The sequence below is a fragment of the Salvia miltiorrhiza genome, chromosome 5 (assembly GCF_028751815.1).
Source record: "Salvia miltiorrhiza cultivar Shanhuang (shh) chromosome 5, IMPLAD_Smil_shh, whole genome shotgun sequence".
NCBI lineage: Eukaryota > Viridiplantae > Streptophyta > Magnoliopsida > Lamiales > Lamiaceae > Salvia > Salvia miltiorrhiza.
The window spans coordinates 43,783,197-43,805,252 of NC_080391.1; the positions used below are offsets into that span (position 1 = coordinate 43,783,197).

General features: G+C 40.1%; 1 protein-coding gene and 1 non-coding gene across 2 annotated transcripts; one reads left to right on the forward strand and one right to left on the reverse strand.

Moving 5' to 3' along the window:
• Nucleotides 1–2,697: 2,697 nt before the first annotated feature.
• Nucleotides 2,698–7,513, forward strand: LOC131025969 (uncharacterized). The gene is made up of 4 exons (XM_057955749.1): nucleotides 2,698–3,507; nucleotides 3,587–7,035; nucleotides 7,183–7,323; nucleotides 7,420–7,513. Exons 1-4 carry the CDS (start codon nucleotides 2,698–2,700, stop codon nucleotides 7,511–7,513), a joined length of 4,494 nt encoding a protein of 1,497 aa, XP_057811732.1.
• Nucleotides 7,514–21,109: 13,596 nt separating this feature from the next.
• Nucleotides 21,110–21,181, reverse strand: TRNAM-CAU (transfer RNA methionine (anticodon CAU)). The gene has a single exon. It is a non-coding gene; the product is annotated as a tRNA-Met (tRNA).
• Between the last annotated feature and the right edge of the window lie 875 nt (nucleotides 21,182–22,056).

Consider the following 22,056-nt stretch of genomic DNA (forward strand, 5'->3'; position numbering starts at 1 on the left):
ACAAGAGGCCTATATATAGGCAACAATAAAGAGACCTAGTCTAATAAGGAAACAACTAAACCTAATCTAAACCCTAATTTTCGTCCATCATAAAGACTACAAATAAGGTATGCGAAAACCTAACCAAACTAGGAGAATAAACATGGAAAATAACTCCTAATCTAATAAGGAAACATATCCTTAGTCAAAACAAGGTATAAAACTCAAAATTGACTCAACTAAGGCCTAATTTTAGCCACCCTAACATAACCCACGAAAATTATAAGATAAAACAAAATAAAAGACTCTATTAAATCAGCCCACATACGATAATTTTAGGGTTCTTGAGAGACAGAAAGCATGTGCAGCGTAAACCCTATCAGCGTAAACCCTAGCGTTTTTTTTGGTTGATGCCGCCGATGCCGCCGACGGCTATGGTTTCCGGTGACGTGGTTACCCCTCCGACGTCAGGGGCGATCACACAACTTCCTTTGACGGACCAATCACTCGTTAACTTCCCCCCTCTTCCTTCGAGGCGTGAGGAGGTTTCGAACCCTAGGGTTGAAAGTTTGGTTGTTTCGGCTGAAGTGCATGGTTCGACTGCTGTTATGAATCAGAATACTGCTGCTGCTGTTATGGATAGAGGTAACTCTATTGACCTTGCTGTTGGTTTGAATGAGAATATCAATACTAGGGTTGGCAGTGAGGCTACAGAGGGGAGTCATGGCTCGTATGCCATGATCACGGCCACTAAGAAGGCTAAGAGGCCGGATGTTTTTGCTCATCGTTTCACCGCTCTTCGTGCTCACAATTCTGACAATGGGTATGTTCTGACTTTGCCTTCGGAATTCTGCAAGACTCGTGTTGAGGAGTATAGATTCACTATTATTGGAAGGTTGCTTCTCAAAAGAGGTGATAAGCCACGCTCGACTATGGATTTAAAACAGGAACTTCAAGGTTTATGGAGAATTTCTTCAGAATGGAAGCTTATACCTATGTGTAAGGGATTCTACGTCATTAAATTTCAGACTATGGAGGACAAAAAAATCGCGAAAGCTAGGACCCTTTGGGATTTATCTCATGGATCTTTCCGTCTACGTGAGTGGATTAAAGGCTTTAATCCCTACAAAGAAGTTTCCTCGCTCTGTCATGTTTGGGTTAGAATTTACTATCTTCCTGTGGAGTTTTGGCATCCGGAAGTTATTACGGCGATAGGCAATGTGGTCGGCACGACAATAAAAATTGATGGAGCTTCTGCTTATGGGGATGTTGGACACTTTGTCAGATTACTTGTGGAAGTTGATCCTGCGATTCCGTTACAGGAATCTATGCATGTGCAAGGCGACGATGGCTCTTATTATGTCGAGTTTTACTATGAGCAACTCCCACTTTTTTGTTCGCATTGCAAGATTACAGGTCATAACATGGATAAATGTAGGAAGATTAACAAGCCTACGGAGCAAAAGGCGGATGCTAAGAAGGCCGCTGATTCTGAGACTTCTAAGCAACATGCGGAGGAACATCGTGGTTTGGGAAATGCTGATAAGGAACGGGATGATGGATTCATAAAAGTGAAGAAAGTTTCTCACTGGAAACCTAAAGGTGCAGATGTTCTAACAGATGGTAATGGTTTTGCCGCGCTCGCGAACAATGAGTACGATATTCATGAGGGAGGGATATCGGGGCCGGATTTATTACCCGCAGTTCTTAAACCTTGCGAGGAGGAGATCGAGGGCAATGTTGAGATCTGTTCTTCGGACGAAGAAGATGCTGGCAACAACAGCTCTCATGAGCAAGATAAACCGTCGAACTTTGAAAGAGTGGATGATATTTTGCAGCAGCAGATTATACAGCAACAGGTTGTCAATTCAGGTTGTATGGAGGAGGAAGAACAGCATGGGCTGGCTTCCTTGGAGCACGCTGCAGGACAACAGCAGATTTTCGAGGATGTGGAGAACTTTGGCCGGCAGCGGTCTCCGACCTCGGCTTCGGGAAAGCAAAATACGGTGAGGAAGATTGATGGTGAAACTGGTCAGCAGCGGCTGTCGGCACAACAGGATATCTCTAGCGAAAGGGACCATGTCAAGCAACAGCCGAGGGTGGAACGGCAGCGGTCGTCGCCTTTTAATCAACAGATTTTATCTAAGACTAATACTAGAGAAGTTGATATTATTGATTCTTCTTTGGAGAGGCCTCAGTCGAACATGGAGATGCAGAAGTTGTCGGGTGAGCAGCCTATAACCCCTCGAATGTTTTCTCGATGCGAAGATGGGACTTCTCAGCGGAGGAAACAGCAGACGTCTGATAGTTGCCAACCAGCTGAGCAGGAGATGTTTTTAGATAGTCGGAAATCAAAGACTTTGGCCCTGGAAAATCAGATAAAAGTACAGCGGGTGGCTTCTTCTGTTATGCAGCCATCCTCGGAACAAACTAAAAGGCCAAGAGGGAGACCTCCCAAGTCTGAGCAAACCCGTAAGCCACCTGTGGAGGAGGGGATTAAAGGGCGGTTAAGGAGGCCTCCAGAGACGCCCAACTCTAATTCTGAACGAATTATTCAAAATAAGCTCAAAGCTTCTTATGATTCTGGTAATAATCCTAGAGATTATGTGGTGGATAGAAGCGGATCTTCCAGCGCGAGATCCATGAGTAACATTGCTTCGCAAAGTTGGGCGGATGAAGTGGAAGCGGGGAATAACCCCGCAATGTTTTCTTAGTTCCATGAATGTGCTTGCTTGGAATGTCCGGGGTCTGACGGACGAATCTAAGCGTCTCCTCTGGGAACACTGTCGTACTTTCTTTCCGATTATTGTTGGTATTATTGAGCCAAAGTCGGATTTTCGTTATACTAACTCTAGCTTTTGGTCTTCTCTTAATTTGATTCCTGCTTTCCAGAATACGCGGCATAACAGGTGTTCGAACATTTGGGTTTTTCATCATCCTGATGTGTTTTTCAGATTGGTTTTCTCTTCGGATCAGACGGTCATTGCGGATTGTCATTGGAACTCTCTGGATTTCCGTTTGGCTCTTGTTCACGGCGCTTCTACTCATGTTGAGAGGAGGACTTTGTGGGCTGATCTTATTGGTTTTTCTGCTGACAATATGGTGATTTTATGGGATTTTAATGCCGTTAAAGGAGCACATGAAAGGATTAGCAGTTGTATGCCTAGTCAGACTTCTTGCAGAGAGTTCTGTGACTTTATCGATGACATTGGCTTTATTGAGTCGTCTACTTCTGGCCTTCGGTTTACTTGGTCTGGACGTCGCTTTATGCCTCGACATGTGGAGTCCTTTCTCGATCGTGCTCTTTACTCGGAGTCGTTTTCTTCTTTGTGGCACTCTGTTCATACTCTGAACTTGGCTAGGTTAACTTCGGACCATTCTCCGATTGTGTTTCAGTGCAGTTTGCCGCCGCAAACCAGACATAGATTCTTCAGATTTTTAAACATGTGGGCGATGCATCCGGATTTTCATGCTTTAGTGGAGGATTCTTGGAGACCGGATACCGGGAATTTGTGCCCGATTTATAAGGTTATGGCTAAGCTTAAACGGCTGAAGAGGGAGCTGCAACATTGGAATAAGAACACTTTTGGCAACGTTGATGCTTTAGTGGATGGAACCCAGAGAATTGATGGATATTCAGATGAATATCTCAATTCATGGTTATACGGACGAGCTGTTTGACAAGGAGGTTCAGGCTCAGGCTAAAATTAATGTTGCTCTGTCTCGTAAGAGTTGCTTGCTTCAGCAGAAAAGCCGTGTCTCGTGGCTTAAGGATGGGGATAGGAATACTGATTTTTTTCATGCTACGCTTCGCTATAAGCATAAACCAAAGGCTATCTCGCAGCTTATGATTGATGGGACCAGGGAGTCTAACCAGGACAAGATTGGGGATCACATTGTTGATTATTTCACCACTCTCTTTACTGATGATAGTGGCTCTGCTGTTGGCATTGAGGCGATTGAGGCTGTTATTGATCCTGTTATTTCTGACGCTCACAATGCGGTGCTTTCTGCTTCTCCTTCTGATGAAGAGATTACTGCTGCGGTGTTCAACATGGATGCAGATAGCTCTCCAGGACCCGACGGTTTCTCTGGAAAGTTTTTTCAGGTTTGTTGGTCTATTATCAAGCATGACATCTGGGATGCGGTTCGTACCTTTTTTCTGAAGTCTTATCTTCCGACGGGATGCAATTCCAGTACTCTCATTCTTATTCCGAAGAAAGAAAACGTCATCTCTGTTTCAGATCTTAGGCCGATTGTTCTCTCCAATTTCTTGTTTAAGATTATCTCGAAAGTGTTGGCTTCGAGGCTCAGTGTGATTGCGGCTCATTATGTTTCGCATAATCAATTTGGGTTTATCAGTGGTCGTTCTATTCATGATTGCATTCTGATGGGATCTGAAGGTTTTAATTGTATGAAGCGGACGAGCAGAGGACAGAATATGGCCTGCAAAATTGACATCCGTAAAGCTTTTGATACTCTCCGTTGGGATTTTCTGGTGAATGTTCTTCATGTGATGGGTTTTGACGTTAGATTTATTGATTGGATCAAGGTCATTCTTACTTCTGCCCGAATATCCATTCTTTACAATGGCAAGCTTTATGGTTATTTTGGATGTTCGCGTGGTGTGAGGCAGGGGGACCCTCTCTCTCCTATTCTCTTTGGGATTGCTGAGGATGTCCTGAGCGCTCTTTTTCACAACTGTGTTACTTCTGGTCATCTTACTCCCATGACTATGACTCGTTCAAAGCTTTTCCCCACGCATCTCCTTTATGCTGATGATATTTTGGTTTTCTGTAAGGCCTCTGTACGGAATGCGAAGACGATTAAGAAGATTCTTGATTACTATAGTTGGATTTCTGGGCAAATCTGTAGCAGTGATAAGTCTCATATCTATTTTTCTACTAAAGTTCACGCCGTCACTAAGCGTTCAATTCTGAGAGAATTGAACTTTGTGAAGAGTGTGGCCCCCTTTACCTATTTGGGAGTTCCGATCTTTGACGGGCGTGTCCGTGCTTCCTACTTCAGACCGATACATGATCGGATTATAGCCAAGTTTTCCAGATGGCGTGGGCGTCTTCTTTCTATGGCGGGTCGTCTTTGTCTGGTTAAGTCGGTCATTCAGAGCTCTATCACGCATTCTATGATGGTGTATAAATGGCCTAGATCTTTGCTGAAAGATTTGGATGATAAGTGTCGCAATTTCATTTGGACGGGCGACATTAGAAAGACTCCTTCTTGTTCGGTTAGCTGGAACCGTGTTTGCGCCATCAAAGAAGAGGGGGGTCTTGGCGTCCGATCCTTTTCCTTAATGAACAAGTGTTTTTTGATAAAGATGGCGTGGAAGCTTATCTGTGGTAAAGATTTTGGGTTTTCGATTCTGCAGGATCGTTACTTGGATATCTTCAGCCAAGTGAGATGTGATTCGATCTCTTCGTCGGTTTGGCTTGGTCTCAAGGACGAAGTGAGAGATTTGGTGGAGAATTCTTACAGCTATATTGGTGATGGCACGGCCACGAATTTCTGGTGTGATGACTGGCTGGGTTACAGAATTCATGAGAAATGCAAGATTCCTCATTATATTCTTGATTTGCTCGGATATTCTGTGGCTGATTACTTCTATGATGGGGTGTGGCATTTCACTCAGGAGTTTATTAATGCTTTCCCTGAGATTGTTGGGGATATTTTGGTGCTTCCTATTGGCAAGGAGTCTGACACTCGTTACTGGAAACCTTCTCTTCATGGAACGGTCACTGCTGCTCTTGCGTTTGCTAATCACTGTCATCGTTTTCCTCGCGTCAGCTGGGGATCTTGGATTTGGAAGCCCTATATTCCTGTCAGACGTTCCTTAGCCTGCTGGCGGATTCTTCATGATCGGCTTCCTACCTATGATCGCCTGATTAGACATGGTATGATCATGCCAAACCATTGTGTTTTTTGTTTCTCCTCGAGTGAAACTATGGACCATATCTTATGGTCTTGTGACTGCGTTAGACCTATTTGGCTGGAGTTCTTGAGTTGGTTTCAATTGACGGAGGCTGCTGATGCTGTTGATATGCATAGTTTTTTTGTTCGCGCCTGGTGTTATAAGTTCAGCTCTCAGCTGGATTGTTATTGGCGTGCTGGAATTATTACTATCTTATGGGCCATTTGGACTCTGAGGAACTCTTGCATCTTTGATAACAAGATTTTTGAACAAAGGCGGATCATCCATTTTGTCAGAGTTGCTTTTAAAGAGATGGAGAATAGCTTTAATCTTGGTCATATGAATAATTCTTGGAAAGATTATACTATTCTCAGATCGATTGGAGTTGCTACTCGTGCTGCTCCTCCTCCGGACTTCATTGCTGTGCACTGGTGGCCTCCGGTGTCTCCTTGGATTAAAGTTAACACGGACGGCTCTGCGATGGGAGCCCCGGGTAATATTGCGGCTGGTGGTGTCTTCCGTGATAACTTTAGTTGGGTTCGTGGTTGTTTTCATTACAAGGGGGAGTTGGCTTTGCTTTTGAAGCAGAGCTCCTTGCGGTTATCAAAGCCATTTTCATTGCTCATGATCGGGGTTGGCTTCATTTATGGATTGAGTCTGATTCTATGTATATCGTTCATTTGCTTGAGGAGTGATCGACCGCGGTGCCTTGGCGTTTCATCGCTCTTTGGAATAAAGTGCTTCATCTCCTTCCTGATTTTACTCTTCAGATTTCCCACATTTATAGAGAGGGAAATAAAGCTGCAGATATTATGGCCAACTATAGTAGAGAAGAAGGCTGGTGGCCGTATGCTATTGAGGAGATTAAAGTTGCCGTGCGTCTTGATATGGCTACTCATAGTCATATTCGTATGCGCTGATGGTTTTCTTTTGGTGGTTATGGTGTGGGAATGTTCCATATGGTTTTTTTCAGTTATCTGGCGCACTAGATACTGGGTCATATGGAGTCGGGTTCCGTTGGTTGCGTCGTGGCAATGCCTTTGCCAGCGACATGAGTACTCAGGAAAGACCCTTGGTTTGGTCTTTGTCTCTGCCGTTTCCTTCGTTGATGATGGTGGAGCTGCCTTTCGGTTTGTTTTGCTGCTACTTTTGTTCTTGTATTGGCCGATCTTTTGGCCTTTCGGGTCTCAGTTTGTTCCACATTCTGATGGTTTTCTTTTGGTGGTTATGGTGTGGGAATGTTCCATATGGTTTTTTTCAGTTATCTGGTGCGCTAGATACTGGGTCATATGGAGTCGGGTTCCGTTGGTTGCGTCGTGGCAATGCCTTTGCCAGCGACAGGAGTCTTCAGGCAAGACCCTTGGTTTGGTCTTTGTTCCTGCCGTTTCCTTCGTTGATGATGGTGGAACTGCCTTTAGGTTTGTTTTGCTGCTGCTTTTGTTCTTGTACTGGCCGGTTTTTTTGGCCTTTCGGGTTTCTGTTTTTTGGAGTTTTTTTGTTGTTTTTTCTGTTAGGGAAACGAGCCGGGTCTGGTTCAGGGCGATGGTTAGGCCGGAGTTCTGGAAGCGGTCCCTTTCCGCTCTTTTCCCTTTGCTGGCTCTGTTTTAGACGAGTACTCTTTTTCCCTCTATAAGGTTTTTCCCTTTGGGTTTTCCTTATAGAGGTTTTAACGAGGCTCGTCCCTTAGTCTGCTTTCTTGTGCTTTCAAGGGTTTAGGTTATTTCTTTTTTCCTTCTTTAATAAAATCGCAATTTAATTAATTTTGACTTTTTACATTTTGAATTATGAAGTTTATTATAAATTCAATGTGAAAATCTATTGGAGTTATAAAAATACGTGGAAAACTATTTATTTGAAATACATATTATAAGTATTTCTTTATCTATATTTTCCAATGATTAAATATAATATCAATGTAGAAAAAATAGATGGTCGGATGTCTACATGAAGATTGCGCCTTTTATACACATTATGAATTGATGAAGTTTATGATAATTTCAATGTGGGATGGAGGAAGAAAAGATATAAAATGCCACATAATATTGAATTGAGAATGATCAAAATACTCACTTGTGGGAGTGCCACATAGGATAGAGAATAAATGAGAGGTCTTCAATATGTATTCTATTTAATAATAGATAGATTCTCACAGAATTTCCTTCTACGGTAATATTAATATTTTGTTTCCTTTTAGATGCAACGTTCAATATATATTCTCACAGAATTTCCTTCTACGGTAATATTAATATTTGAAACAAAATATTTGTGGAAATCTATACTATATTAAAAAAGGAGTTTCGAATTTGAAATCAATTTCAAAATTCAGTGGCAATTTTGTAGTTATAATAAAATAGAAGGTTTATGTTTAAACTATATATTTTTCTTTTTATTTTCATTTTCTTTAACTTATTATTTGTTGTTACATTTATTTCCAAAATTGTGAAATTCGATTAATTATAAAATATTCAATATGCATATCAAATTAAAGATCACGATAAGAGCTTTAATATGAGTATATTTTATGAAAACATTTGATCTAAAATATAAAAATTGAATTTGTTTAAATATTAGAGTTTTATAAATTTCTATCTCCTCTCTCATCTTTTTTGCATAAATATATTTTTAATTCTTTTTAATTAGTATTTTATTTTTAATTTTTTTAACTTATTTTTTTGTTTTTGATTTTCATAATATAAAATTTTATAATTCTGAATATTTTTTATTTTTTTAATATTCAATTCAAATATATTCAATTAAAATTAATTTTATGTAAATATAAAAATTAAAAATATTTTCCCGTGCATTGCACAGGATGCAAATGCCAGTATTGTTTTACCAACCACTCATTGTATTGCTGTAAATAGATAAAGAAGATATGTGCATTAATACTATGCATAAACAACTTTACTTTTTTGTCAACCAAAGGAAATATACAACAACTATTGTAAAATATACATTATTTGCAATAATAGAATCGGATCTTTAACATATAATATTAAATATATATACGTCGATAGATAAGATATGGAGAATATATAATCATATAGTCGTGACCCTGAGCAATGAAACTTAATTTTTGGCCACTCGTCTGAAAAACACAAATTATGATCATTTTCTATAATTTCGATCCAAAATACCCTTGTTCGTACACCCCTTCTCTCCCTCACTCACTGTCCCACAGGGCGATCGTTGGCACAATTGACACTAATTGTGCCAAGTGTACTTAATGAATGACACAATTAGCACTAATAGTGTCATTTGTACCAACTGCCAGCGGCCGCAGGAAAGTCAGCGGCCACGCCTCTCTCTGCGGTCGCGCCCTTTCTCTTGGCACAATTGGCACTAATTGTGTCAAGTGTACTTAATAAATGACACAATCGGCACTAATAGTGCCATTTGTATCAAATGCCAGCGGCCGCGTGAAAGTCAATAGCCACGCCATTTCTCTTGGCACAATTGACACTAATTTTACCAAGTGTAATTAATGAATGATACAATTGACACTAATAGTGGCATTTGTACCATCATAAAGCCCAACCCGATCCGAAGTTCAATCCGCGCGCGTAACCCTAACCCAATCCACCTAATTAAGGGTAAAATAGTCCTATAACGTCAAAATGGCTAAAATTTGTATTTTTTAGATAAATGACCAAATATTGAATTTCATTGCTTAATATGACTATCTCAAAAATTGACTCGAATATATAACCATTGCATGTTAATAGTTGCAAATCAAACATATCTACCCATCCCCATCTTTCGAATTGGATTTTTCGTCTCATAATTTTTGGTGTCTCACAATTAATTTTACTAATTTATAAAGATTTATTATAAAAATAACAAATGTTACTCCCTTCGTCCCACCATTTTAGTCTCTTATTCCATTTTAAGATGTCCCAAAAAGATAGTTCACTTTTCTAATTAATAACTATATAAAAATATTGTTTTTACTAAATTAACCTTATTTAATGCTTCACTTAAATGTGAAAATGATGTGTGAAAATAATAAATAAGGGTATAAAAGATAAAAATATAAAAATTAAATGCATTTTCTTAATATGTGTGAAAAGTGGGAGAGGACTAAAATGGTGGGACGGATGGAGTATTATATAGCACTTCCTCCGTCCCATTTGTATTGGCCCCTTTAATGAGAGTAAATGAGCTAATACAAATGGACAGAACCGATCACCTACCCACCGTGGGCAAGAATAACGTGTTCATCACTGATGTGGCAATGTTAATTAGAGTAAGATAATTTTAATTAGAGTAAGATTTATTAATTCTCCTTTCTAATTAACATTGCCACATCAGTGGTGGGCACGTTATTCTTGCCCACGGTGGGTAGGTGATCGGTTCTGTACAAATGGAACTGAGGGAGTAATAAACTCTAATAAATGATATACCTAATCCATAATTATGGATTAATGAAGCCTCACCCAAAGTATTTACGTTTTTCAGTTAGACTACACTTTAGCACAAAAACTTAAATGAGCGCCGCCTAAAACTTGCGCTCACAGAATGCGCGCGGCTCTACATCTCACAGACGACGCACACACACAGATCGCCGCGGCCTTTCCTCTATTTCCGGCGACAGCGCCGCCTCTAGCCACCATCGCAAATATCCCCATCTCTCTCGCGTCTCGTTCTCACCTTCAATCTGATCTGAAAATCTGTTAGAAAATGGCATCCGAAGCTCTGTGGGGCGCCCCTAAGAGCTTGCCCTCGGGAAAGTGGGATCTCGAATGGGCTCCTGCTTGGGAGCAGGAGAGCTCAGAAGCTGCCTTGGGTTCTCATATTGTGTGCAGTGATGGCTTTGTCATTTGCTTTACATGTTTAACGAGTTTATTAAGTCCCAATTGAAAATTACACTTTGAATAATAAAAATGACACTATCTTTTATATTAAAAAACACTACATGCATAATTACACTATTTTTTTTTGTAAAAGACATTTTCTTGGTAAATGAGACTTTTAATAATAGAAAATGACATTATTTTACTTGTAAATGACACTATAACATTTGAAATGACACTATAACATTTCTAAAGAAACTATAAAATATCAAATGATACTATAAAATTTCAAATGACACTTTAACATTTCAAAAGAAACTATAAAATATCAAATGACACTACTATATTTCAAATAACACTATAACATTTGAAATGACAATTTAACATTTCGAATGACACTACTATAATATCAAGTGTTGAAGTGTCATTTTAATTCTTCAAGTATCATTTGAATTCTTTGAGTGTCATTTGAAATGTCATAGTGTCATTTGAAATGATGAAGTGTCATTTGAAATGTCATAGTGTCATTTTAATTCTTCAAGTATCATTTGAATTCTTTAAGTGTTATTTGAAGTGTCATTTGAAATGTCACAGTGTCATTTGAAATGTCGTAGTGTCATTTGAAATGTCATAGTGTCATTTGAAATCTTATAGTGTCATTTTAATTGTTGAAGTTTGATTTGAAATGTTGTAGTGTCATTTGAAATCTCGTAATGTCATTTGAAATCTTGTAGTGTCATTTGAAATGTCATAGTGTCATTCGAAATGTCATAGTGTCATTTCATAGTGTCATAATGTTTAGGGTTTAGGGTTTAGGGTTTAGTGTCATTTCAAATGTAGTGACATTTGAAATGTCGTAATGTCATTTGAAATCTTGTAGTGTCCTTTGAAATGTCATAGTGTTATTTGAAATCTTGTAGTATCATTCAATTGTTGAAGTTTCATTTGAAATGTCATAGTGTCATTTGAAATCTTGTAGTGTCATTTCAATGTCATAGTGTCATTTTTAAATCTTGTAGTGTCATTTGAAATCTCGTAGTGTCATTTGAAATGTCATAATGTCATTTAAAATGTCATAGTGTCATTTGAAATCTTGTAGTGTCATTTGAAATATCATAGTGTCATTTAAAATCTTGTAGTATCATTTAAAAGGTCATAGTGTCATTTGAAATATCGTAGTGTGATTTGAAAGTTTGTAATGTCATTCGGAATGTCATAGTGTCATTTGAAATCTCGTAGTGTCTTTTGAAATGTCATTTGAAATCTTGTAGTGTCATTTAAAAGGTCGTAGTGTCATTTGAAATGTCGTAGTGTCATTTGAAATCTTGTAGTGTCATTTATATACTACATACTTAAAAGAAAGAAACTACAAGTATTAAAAGAAAAAAAAAACTACATACTTAAAAGAAAGAAACTATAGAAACTTTTAGAAGAAAGAAACTACAAGTAAAAAGAAAGAAACTATATATTTAAAAGAAAGAAACTATAGAAAAAAAATAAAGAAACTATAGAAATGAAATGATAAAAATAAAGAAACTATATAATTTAAAACCGAAAAAACAAAAAGAAAGAGAAAAAATGTGTATATATATGTCAAAAAAGTGAGAAAAATGTTAAATGAAGAAAGAAACTATAAGTATTAGCTGAAATGGAAGTTTAATATAAAAAGAAGAAATAAAAACCCTTGAATGCACAAGACGCAAGCAAGGAACAGAGACTCTAAAAGAGTCCGATAAAAAACAAAACGCTCAGAAAAGTCTAAACGTTACCGCAAAAACCAACAATCAAATATTAAAATCCATATTGGAATGATAATCATCCTTGTTGCGATCATTTTCCATGGCAATTACATCCGACCAACGGAGGTTCGCAATATTGTTCATAGTACGCATCGTGTTGCTGCTACTATGATCAACAACGAAGTTGCTCGGCTGAAATCCAAGACCCTCCGCATTTCTGAGGCGGTTTTTAATGCTATCAGTCGGAACTGCATGACCAAGCTCACTTCCTTTTCCCGAGCCTTTTGGACGGCCACGTCCGCGCTTCGGCTCCGAGAGCAATAACATCCCTTGATTAACCTGCTCCTCTAACCGACTTATACGACCAGCAATATCCTCCGGAGTAGGATTGGACTGCTTATCTCCAACAACCTCCTTTTGAATCGGAGAATGAACCTGCTCACTCACAAAACCATCTGTCCCAACCTCCGACTGCTTCTCCGCCACTGCATCCTTAAGCGCCAAAGTTTCATTCCGCAAGCTATTGCCCTCCTCTGCAGCAGCTGCCACATTCTTCGCAAGATTCACGACTCCATTCGGTGTCTCCATCTCTATATCCTCATCCACATCCTCATCGTTGTCATCCAGTTGATGCTCCGAAGTTACCGGGACTAGCACAACTTCCAACGAATCAGGCCCTGACAAAATACGGTCATCCCTCTCGTTCACATCCTCATGGGACGTCACAACCTGCTCACTCGACTCTAAAGCAGCAAAACTATTCTCAATAAGGGTTGCAGCGCATGATGAGACCTTCTGCTGCACCGCATGCTGTTCCTCGACAACCTCTTGTCGTATCAAGTTATTTCCATGTGCTGGTGAAGCCCGCACCTGTTCAGATTGTAGCCCCACCGGAATCGATTCACCCCCAGAAATCCCTGGCTCAGAAACCTCCTGCCATTGTTTCGCTATTGCTTGTTGTTTTCCAGACGGCTTCATAGTAGCCTCCACTGGCAGATTAGCTTTACGACACTTATCGGGATAATGCCCCGTGATCTTACACTTGGAACAATAATACGGTAAGTACTCGTAAGTAAACTCAACATGAAAAGAATAGTCACCCCCATCAAATAGAAGCGTAGTAGGGAGAGATTTGGACATATCTAACTCCACAAGAACACGAGCGAACTGTCCGAAATCTCGAGTAATCGAAGCACCATCAATCTTCAGCGGATGGCCCACGAAACGTGCAATTCCAGCCAGCACCACCGCATGCCAATATTCGATAGGCAAATAATGTATACGAATCCAAACGTTTGCCAACGACGAGAGTTCTTTAAACGGATCAAAGTTCTTCGCCCACTCGCGAAGGCGGAGATGTCCATTAAAAACTTCCCAAATCAACTTGGCTTTAGCTCGTTGTTTATCCTCTGCGTTCTGGAAGACTATGGTATAGTATCCTTTACCCAAAGGAATGAGTTGCCAAGGCGAACTGATATTCCACATGTTCTGAAGCTCCTTTTTAATCATCAACGCAGGCTTGGGCGTCTCCCCTTTGTTTAACAACAACCTTCCCGTCAAAGCATGATTAAGGTCAGAAATCTGCTTCAAATGAAGCTCTGTAGGCATCTTGAAACAGTAGTGATCACCTTCTTTTGTAGGACGTAGAGCATGATAATGATGTGCAGCAACATCCGGACGACGCGGCGTCCGATTCGCAGTAATATCGACATATGATTTGAGAAGAGGTGTGTTAGCCGTCTTCTGTTGGGAGCGGTTATTTGCTGGAACAATATTAGAATTCTTCCCTGGAAGATTGGCATTAGGAGCCATGTTTCGACTGCGCTGATCGGCAGACGAGCCATCCACACGAAACTGGTGTGACGTAGGCTTAACTGCCGCCAACCCCACAGGCGGGCTTGGGTTCCGGTGCAGCTGAGATGCCTCTGGCAGAACAGAGCTTGACACATTAGCAATTCCCCCCGATGGGTTATGATTTTTCTTGTGTGGCAGGGAAGAATTATGAATAAAATTGTTGGAGACAACCGGTAGGTTAAGCCCACCCGTCGACATGATTGCAGAAGCGGCGACGGCGGCAAGAGGCGAGCAGCGTCTGAGGATCTGGAGTCTCCCCAGAGAGGGGATCTAGATCGGGTTGTTGAACTGTGAACGGCGACAAGTAGCTAGGAGCTCCTGCCGGAGTGGTCGACGCTCCGCTCCGACGCAGCTTTGAGCCGCGACCGGCGAGGATCTTTCCAGAGATCTCGCGCGGTGGTGGAGAAGGCACCAGATCTGCCGGATCTCGGAGGAGGCGCAACGGGATTCTGGAGAAGAGACCGGAGGTGGCCACTGCTGCGGGGCACGAGGCTGCGGCTGGCCGGTGGCTTCTGGACTGGCTGCTATCTGGAATGGACAGGGGCAGGGAGCAGGCTCGCGGCTCCGGCCCTCCAAACATGAACGACGCCGGCGGCCTTGCTGGAGCAGCTCGGGGTGGAGCTCGCGAGGAAGAAGATCGGGCGAGAGAGAGAGATCGCGGTCAACGCTCCGATTCGACGAAAGCAACGGCGTTGAGCGACGTCGGCGGCCTTGTCGGAGCAGCTCGCGGTGGAGCTCGTGAGGAAGACAGATCGGGCGAGAGAGACGGTCAACTCGCCGATTCACCAATTTCCCTACTGTTCATTTATCTCTCATCTGCGAAGAGAGAACCCATGAAGAGAGCACTTTGTATAGGAGAGCGTAAATCAAGGTAGAGAGCATCATCCAAAACTACAAGTATTAGAAAAAAGAAAAACACTACATACTTAAAAGAAAGAAACTACAAGTATTAAAAGATAAAAAAACTACATACTTAAAAGAAAGAAACTATAGAAACTTATAAAAGAAAGAAACTACAAGTAAAAAGAAAGAAACTATATACTTAAAAGAAAGAAACTATAGAAATAAAATAAAAAAATAATAATTAAAAAATTGAAACGAAAAAGAAAAAAGAAGAAGACACTATATTTATATCTAAAGGACACTTTTAATATATCTAAATGATACTATTTTTCTTGGTAAATGACACCATTAATATGTAAAAAATACTTTAAACACAAAGAATAAAAATATTAAAAATCATGTTTGTCGAAAAGAAATTACACTATAACATTGACACTATTTTTGTTAATAAAAAACACTTTAAAAATACTATAACATTGACACTATTTTTATTAGTAAAAAACACTTCAAAACAAAGAATGAAAATATTAAAAATAATGTGTAGGGGAGCTGGGATTCGAACCCACAACCCAATGCCTACACATAGGCCCAGCCGCCCAAACCACTGCGCTACCTCCTCAATTGTTAATAATTTCATTCACATTTTATAAAATTAGTAATAAAGTCATTGCAATTTTTTTTTTTAAATATAAATTGGAGCCGGATCTCGGGTCCGACCCGACCCAGACCCGCGCTCACATACTGCGCGCAATAAGCCGGCGCTCACGTAAGTGCTTCCCACACTTTAGAGATATATAGTGCACCTCATAAAATTAACTCTGTTCAAATCAATAATTAAAATGAGTCATAACATTGAGTACTTGTTCTAAAGTTGAACCGAGCTAGACATATGAGATCTGTTTTTCGTTTATAAATTACTGTAGTTATAACATAATAATTTTTTAATTTGTAGAAAAATAGACAAGCTTAAATTTTTATAATGACCACAATAATAACATAGCTTGAAGTTTTGCCACATTGACATTATGTTTGACGTGTAGTTGCCACATATGACCCACAGAGCGACGTTGTATGATTATTATTGTCAAAATAACGTTGTCATATGTATAGAATGTATTTATTTGATACAAATTAAAAAATGGTGTTAATAGTAATAATTTATAAAATGTATCAAAAACCAAAATCAAAAACTTTAGAAATGCATAAAACAATTCAGGATGTTAAAAAACTGAAGCTTGGCATATTGAGAAGTTAGGATTTTGTGGTTTTATCTGAGGCATGGAACCTTTGATTTGGTCTTGAGCTTCAAGCCTTCAACTTTCTGTTAGAACTCTAGTTATAACACTACAGTCAGAAGATGAGGAAAGAAGCCTTTTTCTTCAGGAAATCACCGAGAAAGAAACCGTTGGTAAAGCTCTCGAAAATAACAAAAAGAAACAGAGCAAGAAATCGAAGAAGGTGTGCCAAATACAGGGAGAAAATAACGGATGGAGAAACTTCATTGCGGATCTGGAAACCGAAAGTTTGGAAATTTGGAAATTAGGGAAAACTTTGGGGCTTTCAAGCCAACTTACAGATCAGGAGATGGCAGCGCAAATTGAGGGCCAAGAGGAAGGCAGCGTGAGGACAGAAGCTGGGAGTAAACCAAGTAAGTGTCCATGAATTTTCTATCATATAACATTCGGGGCCTTGGGAGTATTGGGAAACAGAAAGATGTTAGTGAGATTGTCAAAATGCAAAAGATTGACTTTTGTTGCCTTCAAGAAACAAAAATGACTGAGTTTGATTCCTCGGTGTGTAACTCTTGGTGGGGTATTGATAATTTTGATCTTGTGGTTCGGAATTCTGAAGGGCGGTCTGGTGGTTTGGTTAGTGCTTGGAATAAAAACGTTTTCCAAGCTTCTAGCAAATGGGACGTCAGCGGGGCTGTGGTGGTGAATGGAAAATGGGTTCAAGATGATGTTGTGTGCTGCATCATTAATGTCTATGCACCAATTGGTTCGGAAGAGAAATCTAGACTTTGGGATGTTATAAAAAATATAGTGGAACAAAATGCCGATCGCGGTGTCTGTGTGATGGGGGATTTTAACGCAGTGCGGAAGCGGGAAGAAAGAGTCGGAAGTGGGGATTCTTATGGGGCAGCAGATGCAAGAACCTTCGACAGCTTTATCGGTGATAGCGGCCTTACAGAAATCAGATCCCAAGGGCGCAAATTTACATGGTATAAGCCGAATGGGATGTGTAAAAGTAAACTGGATAGGTTTCTGGTTAACGACGCGTGGCTGCGTCAATGGGAGGGGTCGAGGGGACGTGGTCTGCAGCGCACCATTTCGGATCATTGCCCTATTGTTTTGGTGTCAAAAGTAGAAGATTGGGGACCAAGGCCTTTCAGATTCCTCAATGTGTGGGGGACACATCCGGAGTTTGAACAACAGGTTAGGAAAGTGTGGACGGCGAACGGAATGACGGGATGGAGATGCTTCGTGGTCAGTGAAAAATTGAAGAAACTGAAAACGGAACTGAAAGAATGGAATAAATCCACTTTTGGGAATATTGATGAAAGGATACAGGTTTTGAAGATTGAATTGCAAGCTCTTGACCAGAAAGATGAAGAGCATGGAATTGAGGAGTCTGAAATCATTCGAAGAAATGAAATCCAAGCGAATATTTTCCTACAGCTGAAAGACAAACAAAGGGTCTTGCAACAGCAAGCCAAGGTTCGGTGGCTCAAAAGCGGTGATCTTAACACGGGATTCTATCACCGAGCGATTCTTGGGAGAAGGAAAAAGAATGAAATCTTGGGATTATACTTTGGAAATCAGTGGGTGTCTAATCCAGGGGAGGTCAAATCCAAAGTCCGGGAACACTTCGAAGTCTTCTTCAAAAAAAGGACACGGAATCTGCCAAACCTCCCCAATGATTTCCTCAAGAAAAAACTCTCCGATGAGGAGCGCAACTGGCTGTGTAGGGAGTTCGATTTGGAGGAGATCAAGGAGGCGGTGTGGAGCTGTGGTGGCGACAAGAGTCCGGGTCCAGATGGGTTCACGTTCTCCTTCTGGAAGAATGCATGGTCGACAGTAAAGGATGATCTTCTCCAAGTTTTGAAAGAGTTTTTCGAGAACGGGAGGATCCCCAAAGGAAGCAATACTTCGTTCATTGTACTTATTCCGAAGAAGGAAGGGGCAGAGAAGCTGGATGAGTTCCGACCGATCTCCCTGATCAATAGCTTATACAAAATTATTGCAAAAATCCTTGCAGGGAGGCTGAAAATGGCGATGGGGTCTATTATCTCGGACAAACAGTGCGCTTTTATCAAAGGTCGGTTCATTCTTGATGGAGTGGTTATTCTCAACGAAGCAATTGCGGAAGCAAAGAAAAAGAAGATTGGTCGTATTTTCTTCAAGATCGATTTTGCTAAAGCTTACGACTCCGTTCAATGGGATTTTCTTGATGCTTTATTCGGTCGTATGAACTTCGATCAGAAATGGCGGAATTGGGTGAAGGGATGCCTTGATTCGGCGTCAGGCAGCGTGCTGGTGAACGGATCATCCACAGGTGTCTTCAAAATGGAACGAGGTCTTAGGCAGGGGGATCCGTTGTCCCCTTTCCTCTTTTTAGTCATCGCCGAAGGGTTAAATGCCCTGATGGAGAGAGCTACTGATCTCCAGCTCGTGGCTCCGGCTGTTCTGGGGATGGATAAAATTTCTGTGTCGCATCTTCAATATGCAGATGACACAATCTTCCTGTTGGCAGCTAACGAGGGGAATGTGACTTTTATTAAAAGGATCCTTCTTCTCTTCCAATTCCTTTCAGGGCTCAAAATCAACTTCGACAAGAGCAACTTGATGGCAGTTGGTGTCGAGAATGCGTGTTTAAGGAGGTGGGCAGGTTATCTCAACTGTAAGGAGGGATCTCTTCCTTTCAATTATCTCGGTATCAAGGTTGGGGGACGGATGAATAGCAGTGTGGAATGGAGTTGCGTCGTGGAAAAAGTGTTGAGGAAAATCAGAGGTTGGAAGAAGAAATCTCTTTCTTTGGCAGGGCGTATCGTTCTTGTGAAGTCGGTCCTTCAAGCCATCCCAGTGTTTCAATTGTCTTTTTCCTTCATTCCTAAATCGGTAATTCACGACCTCAACTCCGTTTTTGGAAAATTTTTGTGGGGGGGAAGTGGCGTGTCTAGGTCTATTGCTTGGTTCAAATGGAAAGACATGTGTGTCGACAAGCTTCAAGGGGGATTGGGCTTTCGAAACATTGAATGGTTTAACAAGGTCTTGGTGTTTAAATGGGTGTGGAGGTACTTGGTCGAGAGGGAGGCGCTGTGGGTCAGGGTGATTAAATCCTTGTACGGGGATTTGTCAAGAGGGGTGGGAGGAGAGTGGAGGGTGGAGAAAAGGGGCGGGATGAAGGGATGGTGGTCGAAAATTGTTGGGAGAGCAGGGAGGGAGGAAGAAAAGTGGTTTAGTGGCAATATTCAAAGGATTATGGGGAATGGTAGAGAGGTCAGTTTTTGGGGTGAGACGTGGGTGGGGAACAGCCACCTCAAGATCCTCTTCCCTAGACTTTTTAATCTTAGTCTCTTTAAAGATGGTAATGTGCAGGAGGCTGGGAAATGGACGGAGGAAGGATGGGTGTGGGATCTCAAGTGGCGAAGGGAGCTGAGGGAGAGGGAGAAGGAGATGGAGGAAAATTTGAGGTCAGTCATTGGGGCAATTTCTCCTTGCCTAGAACTTATGGACGGCTGGAGCTGGAAGAACGCAGCGGGGGGGAACTTCTCGACTAAAGCGGCCTATGAGGAGTGCGCAAAGGCGGAAGGTGATCATTTTGGGAGACACATTGTAGCTAGTGCCCAAATGTGGACGGCACCGGCTCCTCACAAAGCCAGAGTGACAGCTTGGAGAAGCATTTGTAACAGGCTGCCAACCTGCGAAAACCTTCTCAAAAGGAATGTCCTCATCCCAGCCGAAGAACAGTGGTGCAATGCATGTGTGTGGAGGGAGGAAACAGCTGAACATTCTTTTCTCCATTGTCCGAAAGTCGATCGCGTGTGGGACAAAATCAATCAATGGATTGGAATGGAAACGGCTAAACCACAAAAAGTCGAAGATCATTTCATATCTTTCATTGGAGGAGGAAGAGGTAAAAGAAACAAGAACTTCCTTAAAGCTCTTTGGATTGGGACTGTTTGGCTGATCTGGAAGTATAGGAATGAGAGTAGGTTTGAGAATAAGAATTGGGAGGTGTCCAATCTTGTTAATGAGGTCAAAGGGAGGCTTTGGAGTTGGAACAAAATCTTCCATGTTGTCGAGTTCAATGTTTCTTTTACTTTGTGGTGCTCTAACGAGTTCGCACCACTTGTTTGATGTTTTTGGTACTCCTAGTACCACCCCAGTTTTTTAATGAATTTTTTATTGATCAAAAAAAATAACACTAATTGTCTGAAATGTGATAGTATTTCCTAATTAATTAAATAATTATTTATCTACTTCTGATAATTTCTCTGTTTAAACATTGGCACATGTGAAATGTTGCATCTAACATGAACAGCTAAGCTATAAATGGGTAATGTGTAAAATCAGTAAAAAACAAAATAACTAATTTTTATTTTTTTTAATCAGTAAAAAACAAAATGTTGCTAAACTATAAATGGGTAATGCTAAACTATGGGTAACTTTTTTTAAATAGGAAAATCAAAATTCAATAAAAAATAACTAATTTTTATTTTTTTTAATCAGTAAAAAACAAAATGTTGCTAAACTATAAATGGGTAATGCTAAACTATGGGTAACTTTTTTTAAATAGGAAAATCAAAATTCAATAAAAAATAACTAATTTTTATTTTTTTTAATCAGTAAAAAACAAAATGTTGCTAAACTATAAATGGGTAATGCTAAACTATGGGTAACTTTTTTTAAATAGGAAAATCAAAATTCAGTAAAAAGCTAACAAAATCATAAATCAGTTGGAAGCTACTCATTTATCAGAGCCAGGTTTCGATCCTGGGACCTGTGGGTTATGGGCCCACCACGCTTCCGCTGCGCCACTCTGATTTGTTGAATACATATACAACAAATGCGTATATAACCAATACATCAGAAAATCAATGTGTTTAAATACAAATTGTGTGTATACGAATAATAATATTTTTTTCGTGTAATACTTTATGTTTTATTTAAGAAAAATATGTATGTTGTGTAAATTCTATATTGTATTGCAATTTTCCTGAGCAAGTTATAATCGAACATCTTCTTTATGATACCATTAAGCCTTAACTTACATGGCATGTTTAGAATTGCTCCATTTCAAAAACTTACCATATATATTTTTCATCATTAATTAATTAATTAATTATTATTCTTCCATATAAAGATTCATTAATCTTAATAAATATAATTAATTGTAGATGTATATATATATATAGGGTTGGGTTCCGGTAGTATCCAAGCTTATAATAGATCCGTAGATCTAAATCTAGACCACACATTTATGACATGTGGCGCATCAAGATGGTGCCACGTGGCAAGGTATTTCAAGGCAAAATCTGGAGAGGGGTAAAATTGGAATGTAATTTTTGGATTTAATAATTAAAAAAAATATTTTTTTTTATATTTTCTCAAAATAGATATATTTTAGATGCATATAGTTTCACACGAAGATGCATAAAGTTTTCACATGAAATGCATAACTTTGAACAGAAAAATGCATTTGATTTTTACAGTTTTGGTATTTTCACCACCCCACCCCGCACCACCCCCCAACCCTCCCCATTACCACCCCCCAAAATAGTCATGTTTCACATGCATATAAAATCAAACAAAAGTGCATAAAGATTTTACATAAAAATGCATTAAATTATACAAAAAATGCATTTCATTTTAATAAATCTGGTATTTTCGCCACCCCACCCCTGCCCCACCCCCCACCC

Bases quoted from the DNA above. Each gene is read 5' to 3' on its own strand.
- LOC131025969 (XM_057955749.1), top strand. From the start codon at position 2,698: ATGAATGTGCTTGCTTGGAATGTCCGGGGTCTGACGGACGAATCTAAG. The intron at 3,508-3,586 runs GTTATGGCTAAG...TTGATGCTTTAG, and splicing joins ATTTGTGCCCGATTTATAAG to TGGATGGAACCCAGAGAATT. The intron at 7,324-7,419 runs GTTTGTTTTGCT...TTTTTCTGTTAG, and splicing joins GATGGTGGAACTGCCTTTAG to GGAAACGAGCCGGGTCTGGT.